At 49.8% G+C, this 18678-nt stretch overlaps 1 protein-coding gene across 4 annotated transcripts in view; it reads left to right on the plus strand.

The window, feature by feature from the left end:
* The first annotated feature begins 883 nt into the window (after positions 1-883).
* Positions 884-18678, plus strand: part of FGF5 (fibroblast growth factor 5) — a 40926-nt gene continuing 23131 nt past the window's right edge. Inside the window, exon 1 of one of the 4 annotated variants that reach the window (XM_075929149.1) lies at positions 884-1228. In XM_075929149.1, coding sequence (XP_075785264.1) covers positions 931-1228 — 298 coding nt within the window. In that variant the 5' untranslated portion in view covers positions 884-930. Of the gene's footprint in view, positions 1229-13987; positions 14254-18678 lie in introns of those variants that run through there. The other 3 variants (XM_006110918.4, XM_075929151.1, XM_075929150.1) reach the window with 3 other exon arrangements.

Genomic DNA, 18678 nt, shown 5'->3' on the forward strand with positions numbered 1-18678 from the left:
CTGAGCCCCAGCCAGCACGTGCCTTCGGCAAAGGGGGCCGCGGAAGGAGGGCGCGCACGGGACAGGAGGTGGGGATGGGGTGCTTGGAGGCCCGACTCTCGAGATGGGCCCCGCACGGCTGGGAGAGAGGGGGAGGAGGGGCGATCCGTGCTAGGCAAGGTAAGCGAGGAGCGCGCTCCCCTGGGAGACGCACCGGTGGCGTGAAACGCCCCTTGCAGCCGCCCCCAAGGCCGGAGTTAGACTCCCCCCTCCCATTCAGCCCTAGCCCAGCTGGCGTGTGTCCCGGGGGTCCCTAATGCACTGGCTGAGCCTTGGCAATCCCCCCACGGGACACCCCCCCCCCCCGCGGGCCTCTAAGACTCACTTGAGACTGCTGCTCCAAATCCGAGCCGGCATCTTTAAGGGCGAGGAGAAGGAAGGGGGCTGCTGAATGACCCCCCCCCCCCCCACCCTCCACCCCATGGAAGCGACCCATTTCCGCCGCCGCCTCTCCGGGGAGCCCATTTTGCGGCCCCCCGCTATGAATTATTTGCAGCCTTTGCCCGTGGATAGGAATCAGCCCGCTGGTGCGTAAAGAGCCGCTGGCGCAGCCGGCCCGCTGGCGCGACCCGCACCCCTCCATTGCGCACATGGGTGCTGCGTCCCCTCTACCCTTCACCTCTTCCTCGCGGGGACACGAGGGGCTTCCCCAGCCCGGCAGCCGGCGGAGCGGTGGATGGAGGAGCGAGCCTCCTTTAGGCACCAGGCATGCACGGAGCAGTGAGCTCACCCGGGTTATAAATATCTCCGTGCCAGCGCTGCGCTCTGGAGCTCCCTCGCTCGCTGCAGCCAGGGGGGCGATGCCTTCTGAGCGCAGCTAGCCGCGCCAGAGCGCACACGGGGCAGCAGCCTGGCACGCAAGATGCGCTGGGAGCCCGCCCGGCTGGAAGGATGAGCTTGTCCTTCAGCTGCCTCCTCTCCTTAGGCCACCTGATCCTCATCGCCGCGGCTCAGCAGGAGCGACTGGCCCCCGGAGCGCAACTCCGACCGGCTGCCGGCAACACCTCCTCCGTTCCATCACCTGCCGCCTTCTCGGCAGCCCAAGGGAGCGGGCCGGAGAGAAGCAGCGTCCAGTGGAGCCCATCGGGGCGCAGGACGGGCAGCCTCTATTGCCGGGTGGGCATTGGCTTCCATCTGCAGATCCACCCGGATGGCAAAGTCAACGGCTCCCATGAAGCCAACCTCTTAAGTAAGTTCCCTTCTCTGCCGGGAGACTCCCGCTTTGCCACAGGGGCGCAGGGCACCCCAGTCCCTTGGCTAGAATCCCCTCCCAGAACCACAGCACTGGGGCCATCGGGGCGCAGAGGCCAAGTTCTGCCTGAATGCCTTGCCGGCCGTGAGCACGGAACTAGTTAACACTGAGCCACGCCATGGGAAGGAGGGAGGGGGGGCAATTTTAAACATGCCATATTGTATCCTTCCCCGAGTTGGGTTTTTTCCTTTTCTGCCCTCGTTTGATTCCCCCCCCCCCTTTTTTTTTTTGTTTACACCCGGGGCTAGAGATTAAGCAACACAAAACAAATCTGCGTCAAATAAATGGCAATTAGAAGTTGTAAACATCCAACTAGTTGATGAAACAAATCCCAGCAACGATGGTAATTTAAACCAGGTTGAAGGTTTTGAATAATAACGGTGCGCGCATGTTCGCCTTGGGATGGCTGTTGTGAGTGTTGAGTGTGTGCGCGTGTGTGAAAGAGTTATAAGAAAAAGAAAAAGTTCACAAAAGGCCTAGACAGTTGAGAGAAGCAAAAACTTAGATTTGAACTCCTGGGGCACCGTGTTCATAACTCTGTTTGCAGGCAACAAGGTTTGTATGTCCTGTTGCAAAGTTGGCCAGTACTGTAAGTCCTATTTTGAATACAATAAGAACAAAAGAAGGGCCCTACTGGGTCAGACCAAAGGTCCATCTAGCCCAGTATCTTTGTCTTCCTACTGTGGCCAATGCCAGGTGCCCCAGAGGGAGTGGAAGGAACAGGTAATCATCAAGGGATCCTTCTCCTATCATCCATGTCCAGCCTCTGACAGAGACCAGGGACACAATTCCTACCCATTCTGTCTAATAAGCAGGGCTCCACACTTAACATAATCTACTCGCCTGTGGCAAGTAGATTTTAGCCCAGTGTGGCCGTGCAGCGCGGTCAGCGCATGCGTAGCATGCGGTAGCGCGCAGCTGGCGAGCAAGTCTCACCGCTGCTTGGCGAGCCCTGCTAATAAGTATTGATGGACCTAACTTCCATGAACTATCTAGTTCTTTTTTTGAACCCTGTTAAAGCCCTGGTCTTCACAACATCCTCTGGCAAGGAGTTCCACAAGTTGACTGTGCTCTGGGAGAAGAAAAACGTCCTTTTGTTTGTTTTAAACCTGCTACTTATTAATTTCATTTGGTGATCCCTAGCTCTTAGGTTAGGGGAACAAGTAAATAATTTTCCTTAATCACTTTTTCCACACCAGTCATGATTTTACAGACCTCTGTCATCTCCCTCCTTAGTCTCCTCTTTTCTAAGATGAAATGTTCCAGTCTTTTTAATCTCTCTTCATGTAGCACCTGTTCCAAACCCCCAGTATAATTAATTTCACCCTAATGTCTCATCTCCAGCCAGTCCTAGGAGGACAGGCTCATCAATACATACTGTGAGTCAATGCGCCTATTCCCCTGCCCCCATATCCCGGGCTGCTTAGAAATCACACAGAGGAGAGCCCGCAGACTTTGTGAGCGATGAGGAAAGCCCTCCAAGTAGCCTTGGGCAAGTCCGCTTGGGTTTGATTTCTCTGAGTCACTCTACACTTAAGGTTTTTACTTCACTTTCACCACCTTGGTGTGCCTCATTTCCTTCATAATGGATAAAGGACTATTGGATCCACTGCGCGGAGCAGGCTCCAGTCCCCCCTGAAATCACGGAGCTGTTCCCTTTGACTGCGCTACTCTTTGCCTCGGCGGGTCTTATTGGCGTGTTGCCAGCTGGGATGTGTGCACGTTCTATCCGTGCGTTCTATCCGTGCGTTCTATCGTTCCATCGCTCCCTCCAAGCGTTCTATCCCGGAACGTACACACTCGCGCGCGCGCGCGGACAGACTCCAGGGCTATACATCAGGCATAGATTGGATGATGTGGGTTTGATAGTCCCCGGCCCGGGAGGGCAGGCTCCGCTGGTCCCTTCAGGCCTCCGGACGTGCCATACAGACCGTGTGGAGATGGTTTCGGTGCAGCCCGAGGGAATGGGGGTGTCAGCGGCTTTAGCTGCAGACATCCATGCAGAGCCTACGTGGCTGTCAGTGAGCGGCAGGGAATAGGCGCCCGAGGCACAGGCGATGTGGATGCTGATGGCATCAATGCAACGGTGTTGACTCCATGGAGAGTCCAGGGGCACGTCCCTAGGAGGCGGTGTCTGGGTCGGGTTCCTTCAGTCTGCAACGCTGGGGCCGGAGCGCTCCTAGACTGGCAGCGCTCCGCGGGGAGTCGGGGGCAGCTACCCTGCGAGCAGCCGGGGACTGGGCTTCCCGGGAGCAGAGGGCAGGGCGGGGTGAGCCTGCCCGGTGCCTGCTGTGGTCCCAGGGGAAAGTAGCCGGTGATCGCGAGCCCCAGCCCGTCCTGGGGAAGCCCCCCTGGAGAAGTCCCCAGCTCGGCCTGGGCACCAGGGCGCAGCGACCCTGTGCTCGCTGGGTTGGCGAGCTCGGGGCGGTCGAAGCTGATGCGGCTTCACTGGGCTGGGCCCCGGACAGACGCAGCCCCCGCAGGTCCCCCAGCGTCCTACTGCAGCTTTGCTTGGGGTCAGGGGTCTTCCAGATTTAGCGGCTCCTCGGGCTGGGGGTGCGCAGGCGGCTTGGGAGCCAGGGAGCCCCTCTCCCCTCCAGGACACCCCTCCAGTCCTCACTCCTCCATTCCCCTATTGCCACTGGGCCCCGCTGCCTACTCCCCCGTCCCCACCACACCCGGGCTCCTTAGAAACCCCTAGGAGGAGAGACCCCGGAGTTTGTGAGAGAAGAGGAAAGGGGGCGCCGACCCAGCCCCCTTGCAAACTCTCCCGGGGGGGAGGGGCGGAGGTGTCAGCTCGCCCAGTATTGGACCAGGATTAGCGGGACGTGGTTTCAAAACTGCCCGGTATTGGCCTAGCTGCTTCTGTTGAAATCGCTGCTGAAAACGTCTCCGACCAGGAGCAGAATTAAGGTCACCCAAGGGAGTTAACTTATTTCCTGTTAATGCAGCATTTTCATCGCTGCTCCCTGTATGAATGATACTGGACCAAGCTTCGTTTTAAAATCTGTCACATCATGAGGCTCCCATCACCTCTCCTGAGACTTTCCTGGAATCTAAGGCATTTTATTGTCAGCATTTCATGTATTTATTTGATGTTACACAGTCTACTTTTTTCAGTAGACTCTAGGTTTCATTGTATGTATCTCTTCACCTGATTGCCAATTTTAGATTGCCCCCCACCAGCTGTAAGTTTTACCTTTTCCCCCAAATGAATCTCCTTATGTCTCTTGGTCTTATCTCCTCTGGCCTTTGTTGATATTCAGTTTCACCCAATTCATCTGCTATTTTCATATACCAATTGTTTATTCCCTCACCTATATCATTAATAAACAATGAGTAGTTCTGAGTCACTTTAGAGACTAACATATATATATATATATATATATATATATACACACACACACACACACACACACACACACACACACAGTATCATGAGCTTTTGTGGGCAAAACCCACTTCCTCAGATGAGCTTGAGTGAAGAAAAAAAAAGGGTGACTCAGAATTGTACAATACTACATATATTTTGTTAGCTGCCACGGGACTACTTGTTATTAAAATTACAGACTAACGTGGCTACCCCTCTGACACTTCCATGCCATGAAGAATTTAGATAATATAGGGTTTAGTAATACCTAACACATGGATAGATAATGGTTTGAAAATGTAAAGGGCTATAGGGTATTCAAAATATCATGTTTATGTGACTAGGTAAAATATTAGATTAGTCCTGCAAGGACGGAACAGATTTATCCTTCTTTTGTATTCAGGGTCATAACTAATTACCACTCCATGAAAAGAAGTGTATTCTCCTTGTTAGCCTTGGACAGCCAACACAGCTAAACTAGAGTGAATCCTGTTCTATTTCTAAAAGTGCATTAGCACCAGAACTGTGCTCAGGGTTTCAGTCACTCACATCTATGCACCCACAGTGAAACATGTCACTGGAAGACCATCGGGTTGCACAGTTATCACTGGCGGCAGAATTTTGCCACCAGAACTTCTGTTACAAATGATTGTGCACAAGAAGGAAAGAAAGCAGCTTGATTTTTTGTTTCCAGGTAAAATCTGCACTTCTGCAGGGTCCCTACCAAGATAACATCTTTTTAACAGCAAACTGTACACATTTGGCATCAAACTTGAATGCCCTTCCACATCACCTTTATAGTTACTATTCAGAGTAGAACCCCATTTTGCTAAATACATACAAAGGGGATACTCATAATCAGTGGATAACAACCTTGCCAATAATATCTCACATGAAGTATCTGACACAAAGCACATTCCAGTTATGTCATATTCATATTCATAAGCATGGACTGCCTCATGACAGTGGGGAAGGGAGCACTCAGCCAGCAAAGCAGCTATCTATCCACTGTCTTGTCCAATTTGCCTGTCCTCCTGGGAACATAGTGGAAGTTAGTTCTGCAAGGATCAGCATTAATTCCATGAATAGCTGCTCCTTAGTACCCTCTTAGAGATGTGTCTCCTCCTTGACTCTTGATTCACAGCCCCACCAGCCTGATGTCCAGCTTGCTTCCCCAGGCTCTCGTGCAGTAGCGGACTGGCAATCGAAATAGGCCCGGGAAATGGGTTGAGAACGGCCCTCCCCATGACGTCACTCCTGCGTGCCCCTCCCCCTTTTTGACATCACCCCTGAATGCCCCTCCCCCTTTTTCTGTGTCCAGAGCCGCCTCTAGGTTTTTTGCTGCCCCAATCAAAAAATGTTTCCCCCCCCCTTTTTGTCCAGGGAGGGTGCACGCACAAATGCAGCTTGCGTGGTTTGCTGGGGGTGCGCACACAAATGCAGCTTGTGAAGCTTCCTGGGGGGTGGAGCACATGCTCCAGGGGGAGACCAAACCCCGGAGCATTTTCATCTCCTAGCACAAGCCCCTTCCTCTCCCACCCCTTCCACCTATTTTTTCCCCTTCCCCTCCCCTACCTGGCTTTTGCCTTCCAGTTTGTGGGGCTGGAGTCTGCGATCGAGCCTCAGCTGCTTCCGGGGCTCCAGACCAGACCATATGCTGGACCTGGAGCTGGGCCGCATGGTGTAACGCTGAGCCGGGTGGTTTTAAAGTCCTGGGCCGTGACGTCACGCCACGCCCGGGCGTCTCCCCTCTCACTTGTTGCGTGGCAGTTGAGCACGCCACGCATGCGCTCCCTCCGCCCCATGGCCAGCATGCAGCGCTGGGGAATTTAAAGTGCAGGGCTGCGGCGCCCTATCACAAATCCCCCTCCTCCTCCAGCAGCCGCCAGCCAGCCCTTAGGAGGACAGCCCACCGGGAAGTTCCCGGTATCTCGCTGGGCCGGTCTTCCCCTGCTCTTGTGTGTATCAAGGAGCATGTAGAAGACGTGAATCCTTCTCTTTCCTATCATCATCCATTTTAATTTGTAACCCCCTCCTCTTACACAGGTGGAAAAGGGGTACCCAAGTTAGCGTTTGATCCATACTTACACATACAACTCATCTACAGCCCCTGCAATATAGCTCAGTTTTATGCATAGACAAATGGTATCTCTAATTTTCTTCACTGGACGTAACATACCGACAGCAGACAGTATTATCTAGAGTTCAGCCTTGTTTGTTCTGTTGCTTCCTACCTAGACAGGATCACCTTTAAAATGATTTGACTAAGACCTGGAATAAACTACAAAATAGGAGAACATCTGAGATACTCGTGGCCAAAGACAGTCATCATCAGCATTCTTCACCCAGAAAGGTCCAAGATTCAGTGTGTTTTCCTGAAGCATCATAGGAAGATGTGAAAAGAGGGTAGTAAGTAAGGTTGTGAATGGTTAACTGGTAAACTGGTAAGCATCACCCTTATTAGGTGATGCTTATCGGTTACGGTTAACTGGCAAGGGCTGGAGCAGCCCTTGGCTCACTGCAGGCTCACTGCTTCAGCCCGGTGGGGCCTGCCTTAGGCGGAGGTGTGGGGGTGCTTCAGCTCGGCATGAACATCAGGGCCGGCCCACAACATTTTGGAACCCGAGGGGGGGAGCTCAAATGAGGCCCCCGTGTCCCCTCGCTTGGGCCAAAACTCTGCAAGGTCTCAATTCTGCCTCCTTCCTGTTCTACTCCTCTCATGGTCCTACTCTGCTGCCTACATATGCACCAGCAGCAGACACGATTTTCTACACCCTGGGTCCTAGTGGTGCCCCCCCACAGTCTGGCACCTGAGGTGGCTGCCTCAGTTCACCTCATGATAGGGCCAGCCCTGCTAAGCAGCCCCCACCTGCAGTGTGTGTGTGGGGGGGTGGGGGGAGCATTTCAGCTCACCTGCCCCCGTTTAAGTGCTTAACTAGTTAAACATAACATTTAACGGGTTAACTGATTAAACAGGATTTTACATCCCTAGTAGTGACTTTCAGAGGCATTACACAGACAAGGGTGTTCACACAAAAAGGAAAGGTCCATAGACTTACCAAATAATTATGAAGCAGATCATGCTCCCAGGATCCAGGAGCAAAGGAGGGCCCCTTCTCAAGTGTAATAGGGCTGGTAAGGTCCTTCCACAGCCACATTCCCTTTTCAGTGACCCTGAGACATTCAAAGATCTACATGTGCGGAAAGTGTGGGCTGAGGGAATGAATGCCTCACAAGAAGACTAAACAGCTTTGGATAGATCCTGCCATGCATTAAAAAATAGCCAAGCAACAAGAAATAGTGATCAGTTCTTAACATGGCAAAAAGTTAACAGAAGGTGCTCCAAGGATGTTTTTTAATATATTCATAAGGGAACTGGAAGAAGGGTGGACATTGGACAGTGATGCATTTTCCAGCTGATTCTAAATAATCTGTGTGTGCCAAGATTAGAGAAGATTGTGGGGAACTTTGTCAGGGCCTTATACATCTAGGCTACATCTAGATTGCATCCCTTTTTCGTAAAAGGGATGCAAATTAGATGTATCGCAATTGCTAATGAAGCGGGGATTTAAATCTCCCCCGCTTCATTAGCATAAAAATGGCTGCCATTTTTTTTCGGCACGGAGCTTTGCTGGAAAAAGCGCCAGTCTAGACGCAGATCTTTTTGAAAATAAAGCCTTTTCCGAAAGATCCCTTATCCCTTATTTTAAGAACACTTCTGGGTTCTAAATTCAGTGTAACCACTCCAGAAACCGTACCTGAGCGTTATTGTGAGCAGCACGATGAAAAACTCTGCTGAATGTGCAGCAGCAATCTAAAAGGGAGAAAAATGTAGAACTGGATAAAAATGGGATAGAAAATATTATAAATGGATAAACATCAATTTATAATATTTATTATAATATGTTCAGTATTATTTTCTATCCCATTATTGTGTTCAGTTCTGGCCACCCCATGTTACAATGGAGCAGTAGAAACAGAAAGGGTTCAGAGAGAGGCAAAAAATGATCAGAGACTTTTGTCTGAAGAGAGATTGAAAGGAATGAAATCATTTAGGTTAGGGTAGAAATCAGAAGGATCTCAGTTTTGAAATTTTTCCGTATATGTGAACTTTGGGGCTCTCCATGACACAGTGGGAGTCACTTGCATAGAGCAACTTTTAGGATCAGAGCCTAGGAGGTATTTTCAATGATAGAGGTATACAAAATAACCTGTGATATAGAGAAGGTAAATCAAATGGTCTTACCTCTCTTTTTGGAGAATACAAGAACAAGGTGACATTCAATGAAAGAGAAAGGTGACACATTTGCAACTGAAGAAAAGAATGTGTTTTAAAACCAGGGAATAATTAATGGGTAGAATTAATTGCTGCAACACCCCTGAGGCCAAATGTTTTAAAAGTGAGTAGGGAAATGGAGTGCTCAGATACTTGAAAGAGGCTGGATTTTCAATACATGCTGAACATTCACCCTGTTTGTGGTGTCTCAAATTGGACATCCAAAAATTGAGGTACACAATATTATTAGTAGCTTCAGGGGGTAGCAGAGTTAGTCTGTTACAGTGACTTTATTAGTGACTTCTGAAAATCTAAGCCTAAAAGGTTAGTAGGATTCAGAAGAGGGTAAGGCATCTGTATGGATGCCAAGCACATGTGCAGTTACTGCCCAGAGTTTATATACATTTAAAAATAAGCAATATGCCGCCTTAGTCCTAAATCACCCACTTACTGATGAGAGTTAAGAAGCAGGTTAACATATGAGCAAGTGATTCCATAATCGTCCATGACTGGGTTGCTTCAGCTTCATCGGAAGCATTTGGTACTGGCCAAAGTCAGAGACAGGACGTCAAACTAGATAAACCACTGGTTTGATCTAACTCCTATGTTCCTGGGCATTGGCTGGGTGGGGCCAGAAGGTTTGAGGGGGAGTGCACCTTGTTAACACGCACACCCTGCTCAAACACAAGGGGACAGAGAATACAGGCAAGCGTGTACACTTCTCAAACCTCTCCATGTGAGTGAGACCTGAGAGCAACTGCAGCAGAGACTCTGTGGTCAGGAAGTAGAGGGGCAGTTCTATGGACCCAGGCCCGGATTCTCAAAAGTATTTTGGCTCCTAACTTCCATTGGTATCTATAGACATCAGGAGCCTAAATACCTTGGAGGATCTGAGTCCCAGAGCCAGAGACCCAGCTTCTCAGTGCCAATACAGATGGTCTTTGCTGCTTGTGGACCTTGAGGTTTGGGAGGTGGAACCAGGGCTTGTTCTATGCACCTTGCACAGAGTTTATTTTCCCTCTTAACCTCCTTCTGTCAATTTTTATCCTGGGAAAGGGTGATCTGGTCCTGTCTCCAGTGCATTTCATTACGGCTCCAAATCTCACCTATGAAATTGGCAATGGCTTCCATTCTCTAGGAGACACATTATCTCTGATCCACAACACAGCTCCTACATATCATCAACACAACAGACTGGAGGCAGCATATGGCCTGCAATATGGCTCCAAAACTCTCTGTTTTGAACAGCAGCATGTAAATAACATCTCACGTTAGATTATCTGCGCCTAAGTGGGTCACACCAACCGTAAAAGAATCTGCAGAGTGGGGAGAATGGAAGAAACGCAGGTGAATCAACAGTTCTGTGATCTACCCTTCCAATGCAGAAGGTATGCTACATCTAGCGAGGCTGCAGTGTGACTATGAGGTCAGAAGAGAATTTATAAGGCCGATTCTAGCCAGAAACATGCTGGTCTCTCCTATTGAAATCTGTGGAAGAATGTTCTAGTCAGGAAAAGCATCGGATTGGATTCCAAAGACCTGTGTTCAGTTTTTGCCATAACTACAGACTTCCCATGCAAATTAGCACAAGTCACTTCATCTGCCATCTCCCCAAGTTTCCCTTCAGAAAAATGGGCATCATATTTCCTCACTGCAGAGTGGTGTTGTGAAGCCAAAACCCATTAACGTTCTGAGGAACTCAGATGTCACAGTAATGAGGCTACCAAAGTAGCGAGATACATCACATATATGAAGTTGGAACTGAGCCCTGTCTATATAAAGGGTTAAGCATGGGACAGGTACTGTCTGAATATGCTTTTGATTAGGGTCACCAACTTCCTTCTCACAACTTTCTACTCCCCTGTCTTAGCCCTTCAGTACCACCAACCAGATTTTTAATGGACCGTTTAGCAGTGCTGACTGAAGCTACCGGGGTCCCTTTTCAACCGGGCATTCTGGTAGAAAGTCAGACATCTGGCAATCTACATTTTGATAAAGAACTTCTCTGTCCTTAAATCAGAATATCCTTGCTGATGTGGGCTCAATCAAATCTCACAGGCTCAATCCGGCATTTTTCTTGCATACCAGAACTCCCTCTGAAATTCAAAAGAGAAGTGAATGCTCAAGGGTTGCAGGATAAGATGGGAACATTCATGATATTCCACAACAGTTTTATAAAAGGGGTCTTATTTTGTTCATTTTTAAAAGCATATTGGAACCAGAATATTTCCATCCACAAAGTTCGCTCTGAATCAGAAAGGCATAGTGTGAAGCATAGCACATCCCCCCACATATATTTATATGCAATATTATACACTATTAAGCAGTTATTCCACCAGTATGCAGTTTATATAATTTCTTCTGCCACAGTGGAATCAACAGTGCCGCTGATCAGTTCATTCAGTGGCGTTTTGCACAGCGAAACTATTGGTTAGACTGCTCAGAGAATATTGATCTTATATAATACATGTTGTTGAGTATGCCTGTATTTTTTGGGGAAAATTCTGCTATTTATGCCAGTTTGGGTATGTCTACACTACCCCGCTAGTTCGAACTAGCGGGGTAATGTAGGCAAACCGCACTTGCAAATGAAGCCCGGGATTTGAATTTCCCGGGCTTCATTTGCATAAGCCGGGCGCCGCCATTTTTAAATCCCGGCTAGTTCGAACCCCGTGCCGCGCGGCTACACGCGGCACGGAGTAGCTAGTTCGGATTAGGCTTCTAATCCAAACTAGCTGTACTCCTCATGGAATGTACTCCTCGTGGAATGAGGAGTACAGCTAGTTCGGATTAGGAAGCCTAATCCGAACTAGCTACTCCGTGCCGCGTGTAGCCGCGCGGCACGGGGTTCGAACTAGCTGGGATTTAAAAATGGCGGCGCCCTGCTTATGCAAATGAAGCCCGGGAAATTCAAATCCCGGGCTTCATTTGCAAGTGCGGTTTGCCTACATTACCCCGCTAGTTCGAACTAGCGGCGTAGTGTAGACATACCCTTAGAAACTGAAGTAACTTTATTGACTTTGCAGAGTTACCCCTGATTTAAATCAGTATAAGTGAGATCAAAATAAGGTCCTCTGTGCAGTGGGATAAATTCTAGTTCAATTAACTGACATAAGGATAGCAAGATTTGGCCCAACTAAAGTGACATTTGAAGGTGGGAGTTGTACAGGAGACTTTGGCCTCATATACCTTTAAAATGAGATATCCAAATCATTTTAAGAACAATCGGCATAGTTGGTGATCCTGGCAATTACAGACCAGTAAGTCTAACTTCAGTACTGAGGTTGAAATTGGTTGAAACTATAGTAAAGAACATAATTGTCAGACATAAAGATGAACATAATTTGTTGGGGAAAAGTCAACATGGTTTCCGTACAGGAAAATCATGCCTCACTAATCTACTAGAATTCTTTGAGGGAGTCAGCAAGCTTGTGGACAACGGGGATTCAATGGATATAGTGTATTTAGATTTCCAGAAAGCCTTTGACAAGATCCCTCACCAAAGGCTCTTAAGCAAAGTAAGCTGACATGGGATAAGAGGGAAGGTCCTTTCATGGATTGATAACTGGTTAAAAGATAGGAAACAAAGGGTAGAAATAAATGGTCAGTTTTCAGAATGGAGAGAGGTAACTAGCGGTGGCTGTCAAGGGCCTGTACTGGGATCAATCTTATTCGACATATTCATAAATAATCTAGAGAAATGGGTAAACAGGGAGGTTGCAAAATTTGCAGATGATACTAAACTGCTTAAGATAGTCATCTGCTCAATGTGCAGCAGCAATCAAAAAGCGAACAGAATGTTAGGAATCATTAAGAAAGGGATAGAGAATATTTATTTAAATATTTTTACCCTGCCTTTCTATTTAAAATATTCAAAGAATAAGACATATAATATCTTGTTGCCTCTATACAAATCCATGGTATGCCCACATCTTGAATACTTCATGCAGATGTGATTGCCTCATCTCCAAACAAATATCTTGGCACTGGAAAATAGTCAGAAAAGGGCAACAAAATGATTAGGGGTTTGGAACGGCTGCCATATGAAGAGAGATTAATAAAAGTGGGAATTTTCAGCTTAGAAAAGAGGAGACGAAGGGATCTGATAGAGGTCTCTAAAATCATGATGGGTGTGGAGAAAGTGAATAAGGAAAAGTTATGTACTTGTTGCCAAAACACAAGAACTAGGAAATTAATAGGTAGCAGGTTTAAAACAAACAAAAATGAAGTATTTTTTCATAGAACACACCATCTACTGGTGGAACTCCTTGACAGAGGATGTTGTGAAGATTAGGACTTTAACAGGGTTCAAAAAAGAATTAGATACATTCATGAAGGATAAGTCCATCAATGGTTGATAGCCAGGATGAGTAGGAATCGTGCCCGTAGCCTCCTTTTGTAAGAAGCTGGAAATGGATAGGAAGACAGGATACTAGGCTAGATGAATCTTTGGTCTGACCCAGTATAGCCTGTCTTATGTTCTTAAATTAACACAGAGTAAGGATCAAATTCATCCTTTTATTGATAAACAGAACTCCTATTAACTCCATTTGGAGTTAAAGTCATGGATGAAGGCCAAATATGGACTTAACTTGCATCATATTGCATGAAAAACGCATAATATTAATATTTGTCTGTTGTTTGTTTTTAATAATATATTTTGTTCTTAAAAATTTGGAATAACAATGTCTACTAACATCAAGGACTATTTTCCTGGATTTGGTCTGAATTTTGGGAAGGGAAAAGGAAATCTGAAAAAAAAAATCATAATTTTTTTACCAGCTCAGTATTTTTTGTGTCCGGTATGAAAAACCTGTGCACAGCAAACTGAAAAGTTGCAGCCTCATAAGTTTTGCAACAGCCAAAATAATATGGCCCTGTGACAGGGCATGTGCCCTGCACTGGCCCTTAAAGGATTAAAACTCAGCCCTGGGACAGGAAAGGGGGGAGAGCCAACAGCTGAGGCAAAGATAGCCAATTAGGTCCCAGCTGGTGCTATATAAATAAGGGCTCCTGGAGGTGTGGAGACAGATTCACTCTTGCTCCAGCTGTGGCATAAGAGGGACCCAGCTGTTAGGGAAGCTAGAGGCTTCCTGACTTAGAGCAGGGTGGGGGAAAAGCAGGCAGAGCTGGGGTAGCTCTGGCCAGGCAAGCTCCCAAGCTGCAGGGCCTGAAGCTACTAGGGCTGCAGGGAGGCAACCAGGACAGCAGAAGACAGCAGGTTCCTCTTGCCAGTGGTGAGTGGCCATGTCAGACTGCAGTTTGCCCCTGCGGCAGGGACTAGATGATGACTGGCAGTAGGGTCACTGAGGCAAGGTGAGTATAGGGAATTGGGGGCTCCCCTAGTGGGAGGACCCCAGAGAGTGGGGGCACTGTGGCAGGGGAATACTCAGATGGGAGGGTGGCACCGGCTGGGAGGGACGTGGGTCCTAACATAAAGTGGTGGAGACATTTACAGGTAACAGGAGTGGCACCAGCTGAAAGGGGGTGCTCCAGGGCTGAAATGAGCCAATCCCTGAGGGTCCAGCAGGAGGTGTCCTGGCGGTGACTCGTGCCGTGTTATAGGCCCCCCAAATTAGGTGTATAGGACAGGAAAAAAGAAATATTATTGATGTAATGAAAATAAAAGGCCTGATTTTCCTGCTACTTTCACCATTTTTATACAGTTGTATGTCCATTGACATCTGTTGTGTTGTTCCTGGTTTACCCTAGCATAAATAAGTGCAGAATTAGGTACAAATAGTATAGATGCCCATTTGCTTTTATACATACCTATGGATTTTGGTTTGTTAATCTGTAGATGGCTGAATTCACTTGGGACACGTCTAAACTACATTCCTCTTTCGAAAGAGGAATGTAAATGAAGCCGATTGAAAATTCAAATGAAGTGCGGATTTACAAATCTCATGCTTCATTTGCATAATTGCAAGAGAGTGCTTGTGACATAGTGGGGGTACTTGCTGGGCTGTGGTGACCTCTCACTGCCTAGGTCCAACTCTAGGTCTGCTGTGATGGGGCTCTGGGCCCCCTGTTGGGGAACCTCCTCGAGTTCCGGGCCGCCAGCCCCTCGCTTGCTCTGGCTACGGGTGGTGACCAGCGTCCTGTGGGGTCCGTCTGGCCACTCCTCTAGGTCACTCCCCATCAGCACGTCGGTGGGCAAGTGCGGGTGCACCCCCACTTCCTTGGGGCCCTCCTTGGCCTCCCATTTCAGATGCACCCTGACTACGGGTACCTTAAAGGGGGTGCCGCCTATGCCCCTCAGGGTCAGCTGAGTGTCGGGTAGCATACGGTCTGAGCCCACTATGTCGGGTCGAGCCAGTGTCACCTCTGCCCTCGTGTCCCAGAAACCCGTCACCTTCCTGCCATCCACCTCCAGGGGTATGAGGCAGTCCCTTCGCAGGGGCCGCCCTGCCCCCACCCGGTGCACAGATAAATCTGTCTCCCGAGTGTAAGACCTCCCAGGGGAGGGGCACTGAGCATCCTTCCCCCCTCCCCGAGGGGAGGTTTGCCTGCCAGCCCCTGCCTCTGGGGCAGCCTGCCCTTCCTCCTGCCCCAGCCAGTTAACCCTGGAAAGTCCCAGGTCATGGAACCTGTTCTTGCGCCTGGTGCATTGAGTCCTCTTGTGGCCTCGTTGCCCACAGCGATGGCAAGTTAGGTTCTGTGGGCCCATTCGGGTTGGCTCTGCCCGGGCCCTGGCTGGTTTTCTGGGGTATCGATGACTGGTCCTGGTCCCTGGGGCTCGCCTCGGAGGTGTCTCTCTCCGTTGCTCGGCCGAGAACCGGTCTCTGCGCGATTCTCTTTCTCTCCGAGACTCCCGTTCACACCCAGACCGGCTCTCCGTGAACTTATCCGCCAGTCTCCCGGCCTCCTGGGGGTTCTCTGGTCTCCGGTCCTTGAGCCACAGCCTCAGTTTGGGTGGGCACGCTTCATAGAACTGCTCCATCACGACCAGCTTGAGCAGCTCCTCTGGGGTCTGGGCTCCGACTCCAGAGACCCACTTGCGGCAGTATTGCGCCAGGCGGGAGGCCAGGTCCACATAGGTCTCTCGTGGCCCTTTCTGCACCCTCCGGAACCTCTTCCTGTACATCTCAGGGGTCAGCCCGAACTTGTGCAGCAGGGCCTCCTTGACTCGGTTGTAATCCCCTGGCTGTAGGTCCTCCAGCTGACTGAGCACTTCGGCCGCCTCCTGGTTCAGTGTGGGGATGAACTCCTGCAGCCAGTCAGCTGGGGGGACCCGCTGCAGTCCACAGACCCTCTCAAAGGAGCTGAGGAACCCGTCTATGTCGCCCATGTCCTTCAATTGAGCCACCGCAAGCCTCTCCAAGCGTCTGGCAGCCCCGGGAGCCTGGGGCCCATCCACTCTTGGCGCAGCCGGTGCCCCACCAGATCTCTGCTCTGTCATGGCCAGCTCATGCTGTCGCTGCCTCTCTCGGTCTTGGCGCTCCTTCTCTCGGTCTTGTACTTCCAATTCCTTCATCCGCAGCTGGATCTCCAGCCGCCGCAGCTCCGCTGGGCTGTTCCCTGCCCTAGATGGGCTATGGCTTGCAGGCCTCCCGGGAGATGCTGTCTCATCTCTCCGGTGGGTTCCAGCGCTCCTCCCCCTCTCTGAGACTGACACACTCTCAGGGGGGGTCTGGCTGTCTCCCCTGGTGACAAGATCCTGGCCCTGTGGCTGGTCATTCTCTTCCAGCTGGGCAATCAGCTGGGCCTTGGCTGCTTTCCGCAGAGACAAGCCCCTCTCTCTGCACAGCCCCACCAGCTCTGCCTTCAAGAGTCGGGCGTAGGCCATCTGCCCGCTGGGCCCCTCGGTGCAGACTCACCAGTCTAGGGCTGCAGCGCCCCACAATTCCCAGGAACCGCTTCGCTCGGTCTCCGGCACGCCTGGCTCCAGGGCTCTTGCTTCTACAGCGCCTTGTCGCTCGCCGCTGGAAGCTCCATCCACGGGGTGCAGTGGATCCTACTCCTGACACCAGTGTGATGGCGCGTTGGGGGTCCCCCATCTCCTGCACCCCGAAATGGCACAAACAGACTGCACCAGCCGGTGGAATAGAGGAAGTTCATTGCCTCCCCAGGATACAGCACAGCACAGATGGAATCTGGTCACAGAGCTGGGCTAGGATGCCTCAGGCCCCCTTGAGATGGGGGAGACTGGGCCCCTAAACTCCAGCCCCTTTCCCTAGGCTGTCTCCTCCATGCTCCCAGCCCGCAACTCAACTCACTCTCTTCCAGCCCTGCCCCCCAGCCAGGGCAGCCTCCACCTTCCTTTGTTCCTCTCCATGGGGGGGTATCTGGTTCAACCAGTTTGGCATCACCTTTGCATAGTGAGGTTTTCCCTGCTGGGTCTTGCTCCAGACAGCAGAGGTCACCACAGCCCAGCAAGTACCCCCACTACGTCACAGTGCTTTTTCAAAAAAGTGAAATAGTTTTTCCTAATATCCAACCTAGACCTCCCCCACTGTAACCTGAGATCTTTGTTCTGCCATCCGTCACTACTGAGAACAGCCTCACTCCATCCTCTTCAGAACCTCCCTTCAGGAAGTTGAAGGCTGCTATCAAATCCCCCCTCACTCTTCTCTCCTGCAGAGTAAACAAACCCAAATCCCTCAGCCTCTCCTCATAGGTCATGTGCTCCAGCCCCCTAATCATTTTTGTTGCCCTCCGCTGGATCCTCTCCAATGTGTCCACATCCTTTCTGTAGTGGGGACCCCAGAACTGGACACAATACTCAATATGTGGCCTCACCAGTCCAGAATAAAGGGGAATAATTACTTCTCTAGATCTACTGGCAATGCTCCTCCTAATGTACCCTAATATTAGCCTTCTTGGCCACCAGGGCACCCTGTTGACTCATATCCAGCTTCTCATCCACTGTAACCCCCAGGTCCTTTTCTGCTGAACTGTTACTTAGCCAGTTGGTCCCCAGCCTGTAACAATGCTTGGGATTCTTCCATCCCAAGTGCAGGACTCTGCACTCATCCTTGTTGAACCTCATCAGATTTCTTTTGGCCAAATCCTCTAATCTGTCTAGGTCACTCTGGACCCTATCCCTGCCCTCCAACGTATCTACCTCCCCCTAGCTTAGTGTCATCTGCAAACTTGCTGAGGGTGCAATCCATCCTCTCATCCAGGTCTTTAATAAAGATGTTGAACAAAACTGGCTCTAAAACTGATCTTTTCCCCTGCCTGATTCCATCTCCTTGCTTTGGAGGTCACTTTGCCACAATCTCCAAATGAACTGGCCACACCTAGCACAGAAGGAAGGAAATAGCCATCTCGTGAGCCAGCGGGAATGAACCATGTCCACTCTAATTAAAATAACAAAAAACAACCAACACACCAAAATTGTTGTACCTTAATAATTATTTTAAAGCCACCCCCCTTTTTTTTTTCATTTGGAGCTGAGCAAACAAATCCAGGGCACCAACAATCCCTCCTCCTACTCCAAATTTGCTGAGGTCAATATATCTGCTTTTGGCATTCTGGAACAGCAGTCGCTTTGCAAAGCACGTAGGGTAAGGAGGCCTAGAAAGCCACAAACTCCTGGGAGGGCATCATGACCTTTCTTTGGTGGGTCTGTGGCATTATATCATCCCCACACAATGCCATCACATATTCCGGGAAAGCAAAGAAGCACACATCATGGCTACTTTGTAGCTCTGTGGGAGGCCATTCCATATAACATCTATAGTTCCCCACTCTCCAGATGCTCAGTGGGACAATGAATGATCCCATTCATTACTC

The sequence above is a fragment of the Pelodiscus sinensis genome, chromosome 5 (assembly GCF_049634645.1).
Source record: "Pelodiscus sinensis isolate JC-2024 chromosome 5, ASM4963464v1, whole genome shotgun sequence".
Classification (NCBI taxonomy): domain Eukaryota; kingdom Metazoa; phylum Chordata; order Testudines; family Trionychidae; genus Pelodiscus; species Pelodiscus sinensis.